This window comes from Octopus bimaculoides, chromosome 5, assembly GCF_046866305.1.
Source record: "Octopus bimaculoides isolate indiv1 chromosome 5, ASM4686630v1, whole genome shotgun sequence".
In the NCBI taxonomy this organism is placed as follows: Eukaryota; Metazoa; Mollusca; class Cephalopoda; order Octopoda; family Octopodidae; genus Octopus; species Octopus bimaculoides.
The window spans coordinates 21,736,442-21,753,711 of record NC_142932.1 but is presented as its reverse complement, the minus strand read 5'-3'; the positions used below and the strand labels follow the sequence as shown (position 1 = coordinate 21,753,711).

Below are 17,270 nucleotides of genomic sequence, written 5' to 3'. Positions count from 1 at the left end.
AAAATTCCTTAGTACACTATACATTAAGCATCTTGGAGCTCACTTTATTTACTATCAGTAGTTATTTGGTCTAGCACCAGGTTGAGGTCATCTTTGCCTTTCATCCTTTCAGGGTTGGTAAAGAAGGTACTGGGGTTGATGTAATTGACCTCTCCCTCCCCTCAAAGAAAGTTGGGTGTGACAAAATTTGAAATTACTACTACTACTACTACCTGTGAGGCTTAATTTAAAAGTTCATTTCTTCAATAGATGCCTTCAGCAGTTCAGTCAATTTATTTCATATAAATATAGATTAAAAGGTGGACGGGAGTTCAATTGTTCACTAAAATATTTCTTTGTTTTGGTGTATCTTAAAAATGAAAGGTTATTGATATCAGACGTTATAAAAAGTGTGGAACTCAGATTTTCAATGAAGGCACAACATTACTGAAATCATCTTTAGATTAGTAAGAGTTACTGATATATGTCTGCAGCATGGATATGTGTGTTTGTGTATGTGTGTGAGTGTGTGTGTGTGTATAAAGTATACTTTATACCTCATCCAATACAGTGTTTACTTAAGAAGTTGTTCGCTGCTCTTGTTTTCGTTTCATGGCATTTTGAATTTTCTGGAAAAACAAAAAGAAATAAGAAAATAACAAAGCAGTTTTATTCATTTGTATCTTGGTTGTAAAATATTAGCTTAAATTAGTGAAACATTGAAGTTAGGATGTTAGAATCCAAGACACCAAATCATGCTGTCTGATTGAAAAAAAAGAAAAAAATCCACACTATAATCCGTTTTGCATTAATCCAACTGTAAGAACTGTTACAAATTATTAAACACTTCATGTCACAAACACTCTCCAAGCTTTCCTATCATTTATAAACTCTCTTGCCTCTTTGACTCCAACACCTCTGACTGCCGATGCTTTCCTCACTCTGTCCATCCACACAAACTGAGGTCTGCCTCTTGTTCTGCTGCCAACCACTTCTGCCTTCATCACCCACCTTACCATCCACTCCTCATCCATCCTCTCCATGTGGCCAAACCACCTCAGCATTTGTCTATCCATTTTGGTTGTTAGTTTTTCTCTCATTCCAGCTCACCTTCACACCTCATTCTTCATCCAGTCCATCCGTGTCACACCAACTATAGCCCTCAAACATCTCCTCTGAAACGAAGTAAAATGAATCGTTGACTTACAACTTTTTCTAAAGCTTTCTTAGCTTCATATCTTTCCTTATACACTTCAATTTCTATCCATCTTGGAAGGTCAGGAATCAGATAAGTCAGGAAAGAGCGAGCAGCTAAAATTATGTGCTGGAAAAAAATATATACAAATTATTGGGCACATTTTTTCGCTAGGTTTTTAAACTTAAATATGCAATGTTAAAACATTATTAATATGTTAAAAGTAAAACTATATTGGGACAATGAATACACTGGAACTGTAACAATGTTAGAACTATGAATATGGCACTATAAGTTTGTTGGAATGAGGCACGTGCCATCAGTAATTACTCAGGGCAGGCAGTTGGTGACATTTATGTAGTAAAACACACAAAAAAGAAGCGAAACACAACCGCATGACTGAGTTGAAGGCAGATTTACTTTTGCCTCTATAGCATGAGAGAAAAGATTGTTGTAGGAATATATGCAGCATGTGTATTACAGCTATGCATAGCTTAAATACTGAGATTGAAAAGCAGGGGAAAATTATGCCTACCTAATCTACAAAAAAATAAAATATTTTGCATTTTATGCCTTAGTAATCAGAGTAACCTTCATAATTTTATTGAATTAGGTGCATATTTTGCCATAAAAGGAAAATGTTGCTATTGATCTATTTTAATCAAGGTAGGTACTGCCTACCTTGGCTACCTAGGTGGCAAGTCCCTGATTGGAACCATACATACATTGAAGCTATTAGATATATTGTAACTACAATTATATTGGAACAGTAACTATGTTGGAACTACAAATACATTGATGCTATACATATATTGGTGATAAAGATATATTGGAACTGTATGTTTGAACTGCTACTATGTTTGAATTATAAATACAATTGAATTATGTTATGATTGGAATTATTAATATATTAGAACTAGAGCTGAGTGAGGAGCCATAACTATCATGGCACTATAGTCATGTTGGAGCTGTAGCTATATTGTAATTATAACTATAGCAGGACCATAACATTATTGAAACAGGGCCACACAGAAAGCATAAATTTTAAAATTATATTTCTATTTTATTGACTATTACAGTCCGTAGGGTGTTTTTGTGTTATATATAGAGGGTGTCCCAAAAGTCACTATACACTTTCTTTTTTCTATTTTGTTTCAGGTATCATTCAGAGAGTTATGAGGCCATCAACATTTGACACCTCAAGTTTTGCAGTTTTTGTAAGTGTATCATTCACGTCCATGGCACACCATACTAACAACTTCAGAGAATCTCATTCATGTTCAAGAATTTCTGCTGGTTTTGATTTTTCCCAAATTCAACAATTGTGTCGGTTTACCCGATCAGAGAGATGAAAGATAGACTCATCACTGAACCATAAGTTTTCTAAGAACTGAGAGTCATTATGGTAATAGTGGAGGACTGATACACATATTTCCACATGAGCATCATAATCTTCTGCTTGAAGCCTTTGAACAACCTGAAGTCAGTATGGGTGGAACTTTATCGCTCTCTGAAGCATCTGCTCAATCAAGCCTTTGTTGATGCTAAGTTCCAGTGCAGCCTTCAAGATGGACTTCCCCTGGCTTTTTGCGAACACCTGCTTCAGGAGTCTGGTGTTAGTAACAGGCCTTCCACTGCATGGTTTGTCAAGAAAAGATCCGGTTTTGAGAAAATTGCTATGGATAGCATAAATTGTGTTCCATGTTGGAGCAGTGTGATGGCCATAAACCTTCTCAAACTTGCACTGAACTGCCAGGTGACATGCCTTGATAACTCTAAGAACTATGCCAGTGGAGTGCAAGTTCTGGACTGGGCTTTCCATGCTGGACAGGTCAAAGGACAAAGGCCAGAATAACATGGATCACCTCTTTCCAAAGGTAAAAATTGTTTTGCATAGGGGCTAACACCTCTACCTAGAAAGAAAAATAAAATGACAGAAGCATCAATGGCAATTCAAAAACCAACAAGACCTGGGAGAGGAAGGCTTTCCCTTAGGGGAACATATACTGCAGAGTAGCAAGATCCAAAAGACAGCAGGGATCCAACTAATGAGAAGCAGAAAAGATAATCCAGAGTCAGCAACAGTAGAGGAATTTTACCAATGGTCTATGATCCATAAGAGGAGCAAAGGGCTTAATTAAATTTTAAAAAAAAGTTCTAGAGTCTCAATTAAATCATGACTTATATTGGAATTATAACTATGTTGGACTATAATAATTATGTTAGAAGTATAACTATATTAGTTGATAACTATACTGGAATGTTAGAACTACATATAGCATACATTAATACTTTGTTGTGTCTGGAGAGAGTTATACTGCTTTAATATCTAACACACTCACTGGTTCAATTTTTTGTAATAATACAATAATACTGATAGCTTCATTGAGCATACATAACAAATAGTAACATGACCACCACTATGAGTGAAAATTTAATACTAGTCAATGGGAAAGGTATACATACCTCCAGAATGACAACTATGACAACCAGTTGAGCAGGTGTTTGGTGTCCAGGTACCAACTTTTGTACTTCAGGGTTTAATCCAATAATGATACAATTGGTCATCACAGCTATCTTACCCATTAATTCGAACATCATCTAGTAAAGTATACAAAGAAGGTAATATTTATCTATCTATGTATCTATCTTTTTATCTATCTATCTATCTATCTATATATATATATATATATATATATATATACATATTTAGCAAATTAGCACTGAACAACAAATGCAAGAACAAAAACAAACTTAGCAAAAGTCAAATGGATGTACATAGTGAAAATATTAGTTTGACATTTGGTGAAAGTTTCAGATGGAAAATTAAACATAAAATATTTTGTCTATTATTGTATGCTCACATGGACCTTCCACATCCTTCTGACGATTTGGAGTATTTAATTAATGGATCATCTGTACAATGGGATCACGTAGGAAAGAATGGGGTGCCAAATGTCCCCTAAAATGCACTTCTTGCATTCTCATCTTGATTTTTTTCCAACGAATCTTGGTGCCGTTAGTGATGAGCATGGTGAGAGGCTCCACCAGGACATGTCTGATATGGAAATGAGGTATCAAGGCTGGTACAATCCACATGATGGGTGACTACTGCTGGTTCCTACAACTGGAGACCAACACGACGCATAAGCGCAAGTGCAAGTGTCTCAAACATTTCTGAGCTGAGTATATAAAAAATAAAGTGAGTATTCCCTTAACATAAATATACTATGTACCATTATATTATAATATTATTTGCCTTGAACATAAATTTACTATATACAGTACTAATAGACTATTATAATAATCATTTACCTTGAACTTAACTATTCCTGATTCTAATAAAGTATCAATATATAATTAAGAACATAACTCAAAATCCCGACATGCTACAGCAATTCTGAGTTCAGATTTGGAATCAGCGTACTTAATTTAGTTTAGTACAGCACCATTTGTCTGGGTAGCAGACAATAAATCTTTTTTGTTGTCCAGTGTAATTAAATCAAGGATATAAAATCCTCGTAAAGAGATGTCAGCATCCAAGTTCCCCAGTGTTATCCAGTGTATCACTGAAAAACCAAAGATGTTAGCTTTGCATTGATGGATATGGGTATATTATTGTTTATGTATGAGAAGAGAAATTGGAGAAACTGAGATATAGACATTGATTTATTAGAGCATATTTAATTCCAAACAAAAGCAAACCCATAGCACCTACAACTGTTTCCATGCCCAATTAATTCAGTTTGAGAAATTAAATTAAATTAAATCAAATTAAAGTTTCTTACTGAATATAACTAATTGGATATTTTGTCAGGGGAAGAATTTGATAGAAAGGAACTACATTCCAATGTGTTCGTAGATCCTTGATGGACTCAGATATGTGTTTTCACATCCAATGTATTAAAAAAACCATTACTTATGTATATATATATACAAATTTGTTTAATGCATTTGTGTATGTGCATATGTAATGTGCTGAAAAACAAAAATAGCTGTTAGCTTAAATGATATTTCGATATGATTACTTTAACTAGAAACTAAAAACATTATTCTTCATTTACATTATAACTTATGATAGATCGAAATGTCAGTAAAGTATTTATATATATATATATATATATATATATATATATATATATATATATATATAAAGTTATAAATGATGAGAGAAATAGTATGATGAAATTATTTAACCATTGGAAAAGTCTTATATCACCAATTTCATCATACTATTTCTCTTGTCATTTATAACTTTATACACTCTTTATGGTTTTCTCTTGTATCATACTATATATTCTATATGTTTTGTAGAATATGTTAAGGAGCTTTTTTTTATAAGTGCCACTGGATTAATTGAATCTGTATATTGTGACTTAAATTTATACATATATATATATATGCAATACAATTTGCATACATATATAGATATATAGAGTGTAAAATGTTATATATAAAATATGGCATGGTATATATATATATATATATATATATATATATACTCTTTTACTCTTTTACTTGTTTCAGTCTTTTGACTGTGGCCATGCTGGAGCACCGCCTTTTAGTCGAGCAAATCGACCCCAGGACTTATTCTTTAGAAGCCTAGTACTTATTCTATCGATCTCTTTTGCCGAACCGCTAAGTTACGGGGACATAAACACACCAGCATCGGTTGTCAAGCGATGTTTGGGGGGACAAACACACACATGCAAACATACACATACACACATACATATATATATATATATACATATATACGACGGGCTTCTTTCAGTTTCCGTCTACCAAATCCACTCACAAGGCTTTGGTCGGCCCGAGGCTATAGTAGAAGACACTTGCCCAAGATGCCGCGCAGTGGGACTGAACCCGGGACCATGTGGTTGGTAAGCTAGCTACTTACCACACAGCCACTCCTACGCCTTATATATATATATATATATATATATATATATATATATATATATATATATATATATACATATATATATATATATATATACATATACATATACATATATATATATATATATATATATATATATATATATATATATATATATATATATAAATATCCTTCAGAGCAGTTACTTACCTGCCAAGCACCAATGTTTGATGCAGAGAGTGGAAATGGACGTCGGAAGACACAGCACATTTTGAATGAATCAATGCGCAATTCAAATATGTTGTTGATAAGAGCCCAAAATGCTGCAAGCGGGTAGACAGATGAGAACAGGAATACATAACCAAATTGCAGGAAAAGCTCCAAATAGTCATCTAAAGTGCCCTGAAATATATATAAAGTACAAGGAAAAGAATAAAACAGTTGTACAAGCTAAAAAGAAACACAGCTGTTACTTGCATGTGATTATGATTTGATACATTGCAACCTGCTTTTGCTAGTTGTTTTGGGTGTCTATGCAGATGTGAGCAGGCATATACACCTTCTCAACCCTCACCCTTGATTCAAGGCATCACTGAGGTTGTAACAGAGAGAGAGAGAGAGAGAGAGAGAGAGATGCACTATCAGTTGTTTCAGTAGCTTGGGTCAACAGGAAATGAAGTCCCTTGCTCAAGGATATAATATGCCTCCTTGAATGTGAATTTAACCCACAACCTTATGATTGTGAGGCCAGCATCCTAACCACTAGGCCACTTGCTTTTACTATCCTGCAGAAAGAGTATATTTTAAACTCTGCTAATAGATCTGTGAGAGTTTGTGTTATCACTCATTCTGAGATAAACTAAAATGAGATTATAAAATTAGAGATTGAATGGTAAAGTTAACTGGACAAAGATTAAAGTCCATTGTTGTTTTTATTGTTGAGCCCTAATTGAAAGTCTAATCAGAGGAAACTTTGGCTGCTATTTCTTGTGGCTAGAGTGGCCACTTAGTGGCTGCCTTGTTGGTTCAATGAAGAGTTGGTTGTTGTTTCCAGGGCAGCACCAACTTGAGCTAACGTGGGGGTCCATAGCTAATCAATCAAACAACTAGGTGTAATTCCACACAACCATGCCTGTATCTGTTCGCTTTTCTGAGTCAATTGTTTTTCTTCTATCAGTAACCATTCGGTCTTTTAATCAGAAATATCACTATAGGATTTCATTATTCTATGTGTCCTTCCTTTTTTAACATGTCAGAGTGGTGATTTCATGGACATTTGACTGGAAATTGTTGCAGGTTGCACAACCATGTAGAAACTGTCTTGTTTGTTATTTTATATCTTGTCACAGGTGCTAGGGTGTATTCATGGCCCAAATATTTGGTTACAATAATTCACTCCACTTAGTTGTAAGTAGATATTACAGTACGATATAGCTTCATAGAAGTTCAGTCTCTAATCCAGGTTGAAGTGATTTTTAATCCAAAGGAAGACTCCTAGTCTTTGGGGATGTAGTTTCAGCTTGATATTCGAAAATTTATGTTGGTGAAAGCATAAATAATACAGTAAAAAAATGTATATCATTTACTTGGTTATAAAATAGTAAAAACAGCAGCAAAGGTATAATCTAAAAGGGTTAAAATAGCTGGGTATGATTTGAGGAACATTTGGTTGCTATTTATAGCAGGTCAAGTGACTGCATGAAGACTTCCTAGTAAGATCAAGATTGGCTAGTTATTAGGTGAAATAAATTAATGGAAGGATGAAACACAAAAACAATTATTTATAGGGTGAAATGAATCACAAGATACCTTATACAGTAAGATGAGTTTATAAAATAAGAGATAAATCATGAATTGTAAAGTGAGTTAAAAGATAAACTATGTTGGAAGATAACAGAAAATATATTTTAAGATGAGATAAGGGTTGATCTTTTGTTTTAAGTGTGTAAATACAATAGCAACTTTGTTTAGATTAAAATAAGGAAATAATTTATATATATTGTAAAAGGCACCCAGTCCACTCTGTGAGGTGGTTGGCATTACAAAGGGCATTCAGCCATAAAAACTAAGCCAAAACAGACAATAAAGCCTGGTGCAGTCCTCTGTTTTGCCAGCTTCTGTCACTGTCCAACCCATGCCAGCAGAAGAAACGGATGTTGAATGATGATGATGATGATGGTGATATTTGTCCTTTTCACTTTGTGGCTCTCTTTTGACCACTTACCAATTAGATGGGAAGGATATCTCTTGCCTTTCACATAGACAAAAGTAAGTAGATTCATCTACACTTCACTTTGACAAAGCATAATAACTACAAAAAGGTTTGAACTTATGACATCACTGCTAATGTATTTCTGTATAAATCATCTCCAAAGCTGTGTAGTTGGGCAGTTCACTCCCCAAGCATGTAGTTTCAAGTACTCACCACCACTGTGCAGCACTTTGATTACGTGCTCTCTGCTGTAGCCCTGGGCCACTCCATGGCCTTGTGAGTGAATTTGGTAACTGGAAGCAGAGGGAAATCTGTTATATGCACACCCACACGTGTATGTGTGTGTGTGTGCCTGCATGCATTTGTGTGCATGTGTGCATGTGTGTGTGTATGCATATGTGTTTGTTCTTTTGCATCTGCACACTATGAAAGTTGCAACAAATCATGTTGTTGCTGTCATCCTTCCAGTCAACAAATTGTCTACTTGCTTAATGCCCTTGAAGACATGTGAAACAATGTCTTAATAATATATTTGTCAAATCCATGCTACCATGGAAAAACAGATGTAAAACAGAATGAAAGTGCATTCTTTTGCCCCCTTACAACATTTAAAAAAGGCATAGGTTGTTGGAAAGTCTGAAGAAAAGTATCACGAGTTAAAATATTCTTAAAGGAGTGTAGGATCTATCGCTACCTCCTATAAAACTATCCAGTGTCACTCATTAAAGTTGTGTGACATTCTCTTGTGTCGAGAATGGTGATACCATGATATAGGGTTGGACCAAGGGATGATGGGTAAAAAATAGATGAGTGGGGGACTGGTAAAAAGAGTCAGCAAAAAGGTTTTATTTTTGACCCTAAATATCTCACCAAGTATTTCTCCATTGAAGCTTCATCATAAGCTTGCTGTATCAACTCTGGCGGGAGTCCTTCCTCTTCCCATTTTTCACCCTTTCCAGCGTCTTTCTCAACCTTCTTTGTCCAAAACTTCAAAATCAGGAATGGCAAGGCTGACTCTTGCAGTTGACCAATAACTTGTTGAGTAATCAACAGTGCCACCAAATCCTAAAGGCAATAGAAAACATCAGTTATTGCATACATTTGAATACTTGGTTAAGGAGTCATTTGGGTATGTATTGGTCCATTAGCAGTTTATGTTAAGATTTAACAAAAGGAATCCTAAACAATAGTAAATTGTCTGTGCACGATGTGTGTACATCAAGTTGGCACACAGTCTATCTGTCTGTCTGTCTAGATAGACAGATAGATAGGTAGATAGACAGACAGTCAGATAAGTAGGCAGACAGCCAGATTGGCAAACAGCCTGATAGACAGTCAGATAGGCAGACACAGATAAACAGTTAGACACACAAATAGACAGATAGACAGTCAGATAGGCAGACACAGATAAACAGTTAGACACACAAATAGACAGATAAACAGTTAGACACACAAATAGACAGATAGACAGACGTACATACATAGAGATAGACAGACAAACAAACAAACAGACAGATAGATGAATAGACAGACAGACAAACAGACAGAGAGACAGACAGACAGACAGATAGATAGATAGATAGATAGATAGATGATAGATAGATAGATAGATAGATAGATAGATAGATAGATAGATAGACAAATCATGCATCAACTTGGACATAAACATTTATATTCATATACATCATAATAATACTAAATTACAAAGTCCGCCTGCGTATTCTGTGAATTAAGCAAAAACAATACATTATAATAATAACATGTTCCAGCTAATGTACTCTTAAACAAATATCCTTTTGACTAAAATTTGTTCCAAACTGTGCTCTGGAACTCTTAACCCTTTAAATGTGTAATTAAATGTCATGGTTATTCCAGAAAGGATGTTAAATATCTACCAAAAAGTAGAATTGGTATTTTTCTATAAGTCATATTACCTTAATAAGCTTGAGATATATCAACAGAAAATAATTTCAAACATGACGTTCCTCACCAAAAGACAGAACTGCTTCCCACTGTAAAGGGTAATGAAATTTTGAGTGGATATATCTGATTTCTGCAGTAAAAGGGCTCAGTGTAAGAGACAAGCAGAAACACAGACTTACAGCCACATTCACTCATATACACACAGCTACATTCGCATAAAGATACATCTGATAAATAGTGTATAGTGTATACTCACACTACGCAGAAGAGTGACATCTTGCAGGTAAAAAGCCATATAAAACAGAGACATGAAACAGTTGACAAAGTTGAACTGGAAAGAAAAGAAAAGAAATATGTATGTATGCATACATATGTATGTATATATATGTGTGTATGTATATGTGTGTATATATATATATATATATATATATATATATATATATATATATATATATATATACAGGGTGTGGTGAATATATTGTCATATAAATTATGCAAAAATGAAAATAACACTGACGTCTCATTCTAACACATCATCACCATCACCATCACCACCACCACCACCACCACCACCACCATCATCATCATCATCATCATCATCATTTAGCGTCTGTTGTCCATGCTGGCATGGGTTGGATGGTTTGACTGAAATGGTATGCTGGAAGGCTGCACCAGACTCCAGTCTGATTTGGCATGGTTTTCTACGGCTGGATGCCCTTCCTAATGCCAACCACTCTGAGAGTGTAATGAGTGTTTTTACATGCCACTGGCACGGGTGTCATTTGCGTGACACTGGTATCTGCCACAACTGTGATTTTGCTCGGCTTGATGGGTCTTCTCAAGCACATGGTCATTGCCTTTGTAAGGCCCAAGATTGGAAAGGAACTCGGCCACTTTATCCCCACAGGGCCCAATACTTGAAAGGAACTCAGTCACCTTGCCTCTGTGAGGGCCAACACTCGAAAGGAACTCAGCCACTTGCTTTCCTGAGGCCCAATGCTCAAAAGGGTCTCAGCCACTTACCATCAGGAGGCCCAACGCTCAAAAGGAACTCAGCCACTATGCCTCTGTGAGGCCCAATGTACAAGGTTGATTTTCTCATGTGCCACCAGCATTGGTGTGCTTGGCTTGACCAATCCTCTTAAGCAGAGCACATTGCCAAAGGTCTTGGTCACTAGTAATTGCCTCTGTGAGGTTCAAGGTTCAAAGATTATGCTTCACCACCTCGTCTCATGTCTTCCTGGGTCTACCTCTGCAACAGGTTTCCTCCAAGATGCTTACACTCTGTTGAACATGCACACTGACACTGCACATCCAGCGAAGCATATTAGCTTTATTTCTTTCAAGCCTACATGTGTCCTAAGCTGTTATAGCCCATGTTTCACTGCCATGCAGCATTGCTGTTCACACACAGACATCAAACAATCTGCCTTTCACTCTGAGTGAGAGGCCCTTTGTTGCTAGCAGGGGTAGAAGCTCTCTGAGCTTTGCTCAACCTAATCTTATTCTCACAGATATGCTTTCAGAGCATCCACCTCCACTACTAACCTGGTCGCTTAGATACCAGAAGCTATCTACTACCTTTAGCTTGCCCCACTGGCAGTTGATGGAATCTATTTTCTGCACATGTTCAGCATTTATTATGCCTGTGCACCTTCCACATACAAAAGTTAGTTTCTCTGTTAACCTTCCTGAGATGTTGCTGCACCTTTTGTGTGTCCATAGCTTACACCAGGTACATCTTACAGAGTTTCTACCTACGCCTTTTCTACAGATTGAACAAGGCCACCTACCTGAGGGGATTTGTGATTTGTCAGCCTTCCAACCTATTTTGACTTTGGGTTTTGCTAGGTTAACCCTAAGGCCCTTTGATTCTAGACCTTGCTTCCATACCTGGAACTTCTTCTCTAGTTCAGGTAGTGATTCAGCTATAAGAGCAAGGTTATCAGCATAGAAGAGCTCCCAGGGGCAGCCTGTCTTGCATTCCTCTATTATTACCTGGTGGACTATGACGAACAAGAGGGGGCTGAGCACCAATCCTTGGTAAACCCCTACTTGTACCCTGAATTCTTTGCTGTACTCCTTTCCCACCCTCACCCTACTGATAGCATCCCTGTACAAGGCTTTTACAACTCTCACCAACCACTCATCTAATCCTAGTTTCTGCATTGACCACCAGATAAGGGATTGGAGGATTCTGTCAGAAGCTTTCTCCAAGTCAACAAAAACCAAGTACAGAGGTTTATCTTTGGCTAGGCATTTCTCCTGCAGTTGCCTTACAAGAAATATAGCATCAGTGGTGCTTCTACCTGGCACAAACCCAAACTGCCTCTCATCTAGACTAACTCTCTCCCTGATTAGTTGGGCTATGACTCTCTCCACAACTTTCATCACCTGATCCAACAATTTGATACATATGTAATTATTTCTATCTAAGACATCACCTTTACCTTTGTAGCAGTCGACTATGATGCTGCTACTCCAGTCATTGGGTATGACTCCTTCATGAACCACCTAATTTACAATACGGGTGACTAGACCATAACCCACACCACCAGATATTTTAAGCATCTCAGCAGTGATACCTGATGGGCTGGAGGCTTTTCCTGTCTTCATATCTTTAATTGCTTTATCTACCAGGGTACTGTCAATTTGACTAGCTGGTCCCTCTGTTGGATCGACGTTTGGCAGACTCTCCTCCTCTCATTCATTCTCCACATTCAGTAGACTTTCATAATGGCATCTCCAAGCCTTTTTCTTTGCAGATTCATTAAAAGCAAGTGCAGGATACCAATCTGTGACAGGATTACTCATTTTGCCAGCTGAGTGGACTGAAGCAACATGAAATGAAGTGTCTTGCTCAAGGATACAATGTATCACTCAGTCCAGGATTGAAACCATAATCTTATGGTCATGAATGCAATGCCCAAACCACTAAGTCACTTGCTTACACACACACACACACACACGCACGACAATCCATTACAGTAAGTGGTAACAATAAAATATATTTGGTGGACAGATTAGGACACAGTAGACAGTTTAGGGCATTTATAGGTCATGAAGTATAAAGTGTGGGCAAAGTTGGACAACAACTGTTCTATGTAGAGAAAATACATTGCGGAGAATGTACATAAAGATAAATGGGGAAGAAAACAAAGATTATGGTAACTTACTGAAACCATTTTTACTATAAGATGATTTTCATAGGAAGACTGTAGCCGATGGTTTTCTGTAAAGATAAATGCATCACACATTAAATACATATATATATGCACACACACATCAAAAATGCTTGATTTATTAAAATTATAATTACTAAATGGCAATGAAGGTCAGCTCCACTTGTGAAAAGGGGTGGTAATCTCAATTACATGAATCAAGAATTCTCCAGAATTGACATGCCATTAAGGAAAAGGATTAGCTTATTGTTAGGAGATAAGAAGAGTCATGGAAATGTGTTTTTGGCTCAATAGCTGTAATCACCTCATCTCCAGTTACCAAGGGATTTAGACTTATACAAAAAAAAAAAGAGCAGAATACGTTTATGGCATAGATAATTTCATAATTTAAACAAAAATGAGCTAAGAGTGATAACTAAAAGTGGACAGTGGAATGTATTTGAACAACACAGATAAATACAGGTATGTCAAATACCATACAACATAAATTCTTGATCTGATAAATGCAACAGAAGCAATATTGGATTAAAATAGTCATCTGTGTATTATACTTAATGTAAATATATCTAGAGAAGCAATTTACTGCAGTGTTTTTCCAAAGATAATATTTCTTATGGACATGCTGTATATTGTGTTTTTAAATACAGTATATCCTTAAAAGATATCGCCTAACAAATGCTGCTGTAAATTTGCTTTCCAAAATGTATTTACATTAAATATAACACACACACATGTATATACACACACATGCATACACACACACATATATCATCATCATCATCATAATCATCATCATCATCATCGTTTTTATATTTACTTTTCTGAGTTGGCAAGCTGGCAGAATCATTAGCATGCAGGGCAAAATTCTTAGAGGCATTGCATTTGTCGTTACTTTCTGGGTTCAAGTTCCACCAAGGTCAATTTTGCCTTTCATCTTTTTGGAGTTGATAAAATAAATACCAATTGAGCACTGGGGTTGATTTAATTGACCTATTCCTTGTCCAAAACTGCTGGCCTTGTGCCAAAATTTGAAAGCAATATTTACTTTCCCATGAATACATAGGTCAGATAAAATCCATTGAGACAAATTTTCAATAGATGGATGTTTCTTGTTGCTAATCCTCATCTGCTTTCAAGCAAGGTGGTATTTCTCCATTGCCAAACATGCTTTCATGGAAGATTAGAAATGAAGAATACCATTTGTATGATGCTCATTTACTGGGGAGGCGCAATGGCCCAGTGGTTAGGGCAGCGGACTCGCGGTCATAGGATCGCGGTTTCTATTCCCAGACCAGGCGTTGTGGGTGTTTATTGAGCGAAAACACCTAAAGCTCCACGATGCTCCGGCAGGGTATAGTGGTGAACCCTGCTGTACTCTTCCACCACAACTTTCTCTCACTCTTACTTCCTGTTTCTGTTGTGCCTGTAATTCAAAGGGTCAGCCTTGTCACACTGTGTCACGCTGAATATCCCCAAGAACTACGTTAAGGGTACACGTGTCTGTGGAGTGGTCAGCCACTTGCATGTTAATTTCATGAGCAGGCTGTTCCGTTGATCGGATGAACTGGAACCCTCGACGTCGTAAGTGACGGAGTGCCAACAACAACAACAACGATGCTCATTTACAAGTATCACAATGATAAGGAGACACAAACACACACACACATCTGGTTACTACATGTACATGCCTTCTTCTTCTTCAGGGCATGCATGCATGTAGTAACCATCTTCTTCAGGATATGTATGAGTGTAGTCATTCAAGTAAAACCTCACCAATCAAGACATGCTACTGCATCTGGAACAGTGCTTACTGTTATACACACAAACATTCAAAACTGCACCAAAAAGAAAGCCATCTAATTGATTAGCAAATCTTTACTCACCAACACACTACAATATCTCACCCACAAACATACTGTCTCACCTCTAAGCTTCTGTTCTTTGAACTAGTTGAATCCACACCACCTTTAAACAAACCCATCTGATACACCTGTTTTGCTTCTTCTCTTCATGCTGTACCTCTTCCCCAGCTCAACTCTAATCCCTATTCTAAATCTTTCTTCCTTATTGTGTCAACTTTCTGGAATTCCTTTCTTGCCTTCATTCCACATCCATCCCCTGTAGATGATGGCTTACAGTATTCAAGCTGAACATAAACCATATCAGTCTCATTGATCATGGTGGGTCTGTGAAGTTTATGAGCATCTACTCTTCTTCCTCCTAACTAAAAAAAAAAGCATAAACTCAAAACTCCACAAAATTATGAACATACACATATGGTAATGGTAAGTTCCCACAAAATATTACAAGGCTTCTCACAAGATGGGAAAAAACTCAGTAAGGTGTTCTGATATCACCATCGGCATCAACATCATCATTGTTTTAATGTATACTTTTCCATGCTTGCATGGGTCAAATAGAATAGTAAAGTTTCTATATTGCTACTGAAGAAAGTGTCTGCTACAACAACACAAGATTTTCCACCAATAAATTCTACAGAACAGTTCCTAACACAAGGGGCATTATTTATCACAACAGTCTTACCATAATCATTGAGCTTCTTGATAAGTATGTTATACAAGGTATTCATGATAGTCACAGCAACAGCATAGACAATGCTGGGGAAACACATCATATTGGCATAATTCAGGTAACTTGGGTTGTTTTCATAGAGATGGTTTGCCCAATCCTGCATTTGGAAATACAATAACATCGCTTCAAAGGCAATGAGCAGGCATAACAATATAACTGGAACTGTGACACCATAAAATCGCAGTTGCCGTTTCCACTTAGGATAGACTGGCTCGGGATGGCCTGTCACAGGGTTGGTGCCTAAAACTCCATGGAAGCTTGGACGAGGTTCCTCAGTTTCTACAACTTCATTTAGGGTGCCCCATTTAAAAGTAAGTTCTGAACAGAATCGCTTCCAGAACTCTAAAAAGATGGTTGTCCAAATGAGGTTGAAAACAGCAAAGATGGCTTCTCGGTAAATGTTATTCCAGCTGGTGATTAAATAGATGATGCCAATGATAGCTGGAGCAATGAGAGCATAGGTGTAGACGATAAGGAACGAGAAGTAAAGGGCCAGTTTCTCTCCAAAGTAAGCTCTGATGTCATCTGTAATGAGAAAGGAAAAGATATGAATTGGTTACAGCTTGTGGAGAAATTAGTTTTTAAATTAAATAACTTTTTTTAAGACTCAATCAGAGGCAGGAAAATAGAACCCATCAAATCTTTCAGGACATTCACAACACATAAGAAAAAGTTATGCACAGGCTGTAGACCTGGCTTAAATGCTTGCAGCTGAGTGAACTCTACTCAAGGCACCCAAGCTCAGGCATTGGTATCAACCATGATACAAATAAAAAATCTACCTTCCATATCAGGAACTGTAAACTTTAATGAACTTCCATACAATTTCCATCCACTAAATTTCACTTACAAGGCTTTGGTTGACAAAAAGCTATGTATGGCAATAGATATTTTTCTGAAGGTATCTTGCAGTGAGATTGAACCAAAAAAGCAGAGCTGAAAATAAAACATGCTAACTACACACTCATGTATTGTGGATAAATGGTAGAAAAAATGCTTCCTAGTTATAGGGATAGAGTGATGTATTTCTCTTTAGCATTTAAACTAGCCATATCTGGTCCAAATATTCTACATGTTTCATGTTCAAACTGGCCAGATATAGCCTCTTACAATGTTGTTTTAAAAATAAGCAATAATATCATTGAAATCTTGAAGCTATGAGATAATTCATGTGAATAAATGAATATTACATTTGATAGAGTAATATGAATGCGTAAAGGACGTGTGTGTGTGTTTTGAAGAAGCCCTTTAAGCAAGCAATGAAAAATATATAAGATAATGACAATAAATAAAGGCATTGTCTTT

General features: G+C 36.6%; 1 protein-coding gene across 12 annotated transcripts in view; it reads right to left on the bottom strand.

Moving 5' to 3' along the window:
• Positions 1-330: 330 nt before the first annotated feature.
• Positions 331-17,270, bottom strand: part of LOC106881096 (anoctamin-10) — a 191,356-nt gene continuing 174,416 nt past the window's right edge. For all 12 annotated transcript variants that reach the window (XM_089352086.1, XM_089352075.1, XM_089352084.1 and 9 more), the window contains 8 exons: positions 15,918-16,490; positions 13,368-13,423; positions 10,448-10,522; positions 9,139-9,333; positions 6,267-6,458; positions 3,641-3,775; positions 1,187-1,303; positions 331-608 (listed from right to left, as the gene is read on the bottom strand). In XM_089352086.1, coding sequence (XP_089208212.1) covers positions 558-608; positions 1,187-1,303; positions 3,641-3,775; positions 6,267-6,458; positions 9,139-9,333; positions 10,448-10,522; positions 13,368-13,423; positions 15,918-16,490 — 1,394 coding nt within the window. In that variant the 3' untranslated portion in view covers positions 331-557. The remainder of the gene's footprint in view (positions 609-1,186; positions 1,304-3,640; positions 3,776-6,266; positions 6,459-9,138; positions 9,334-10,447; positions 10,523-13,367; positions 13,424-15,917; positions 16,491-17,270) is intronic.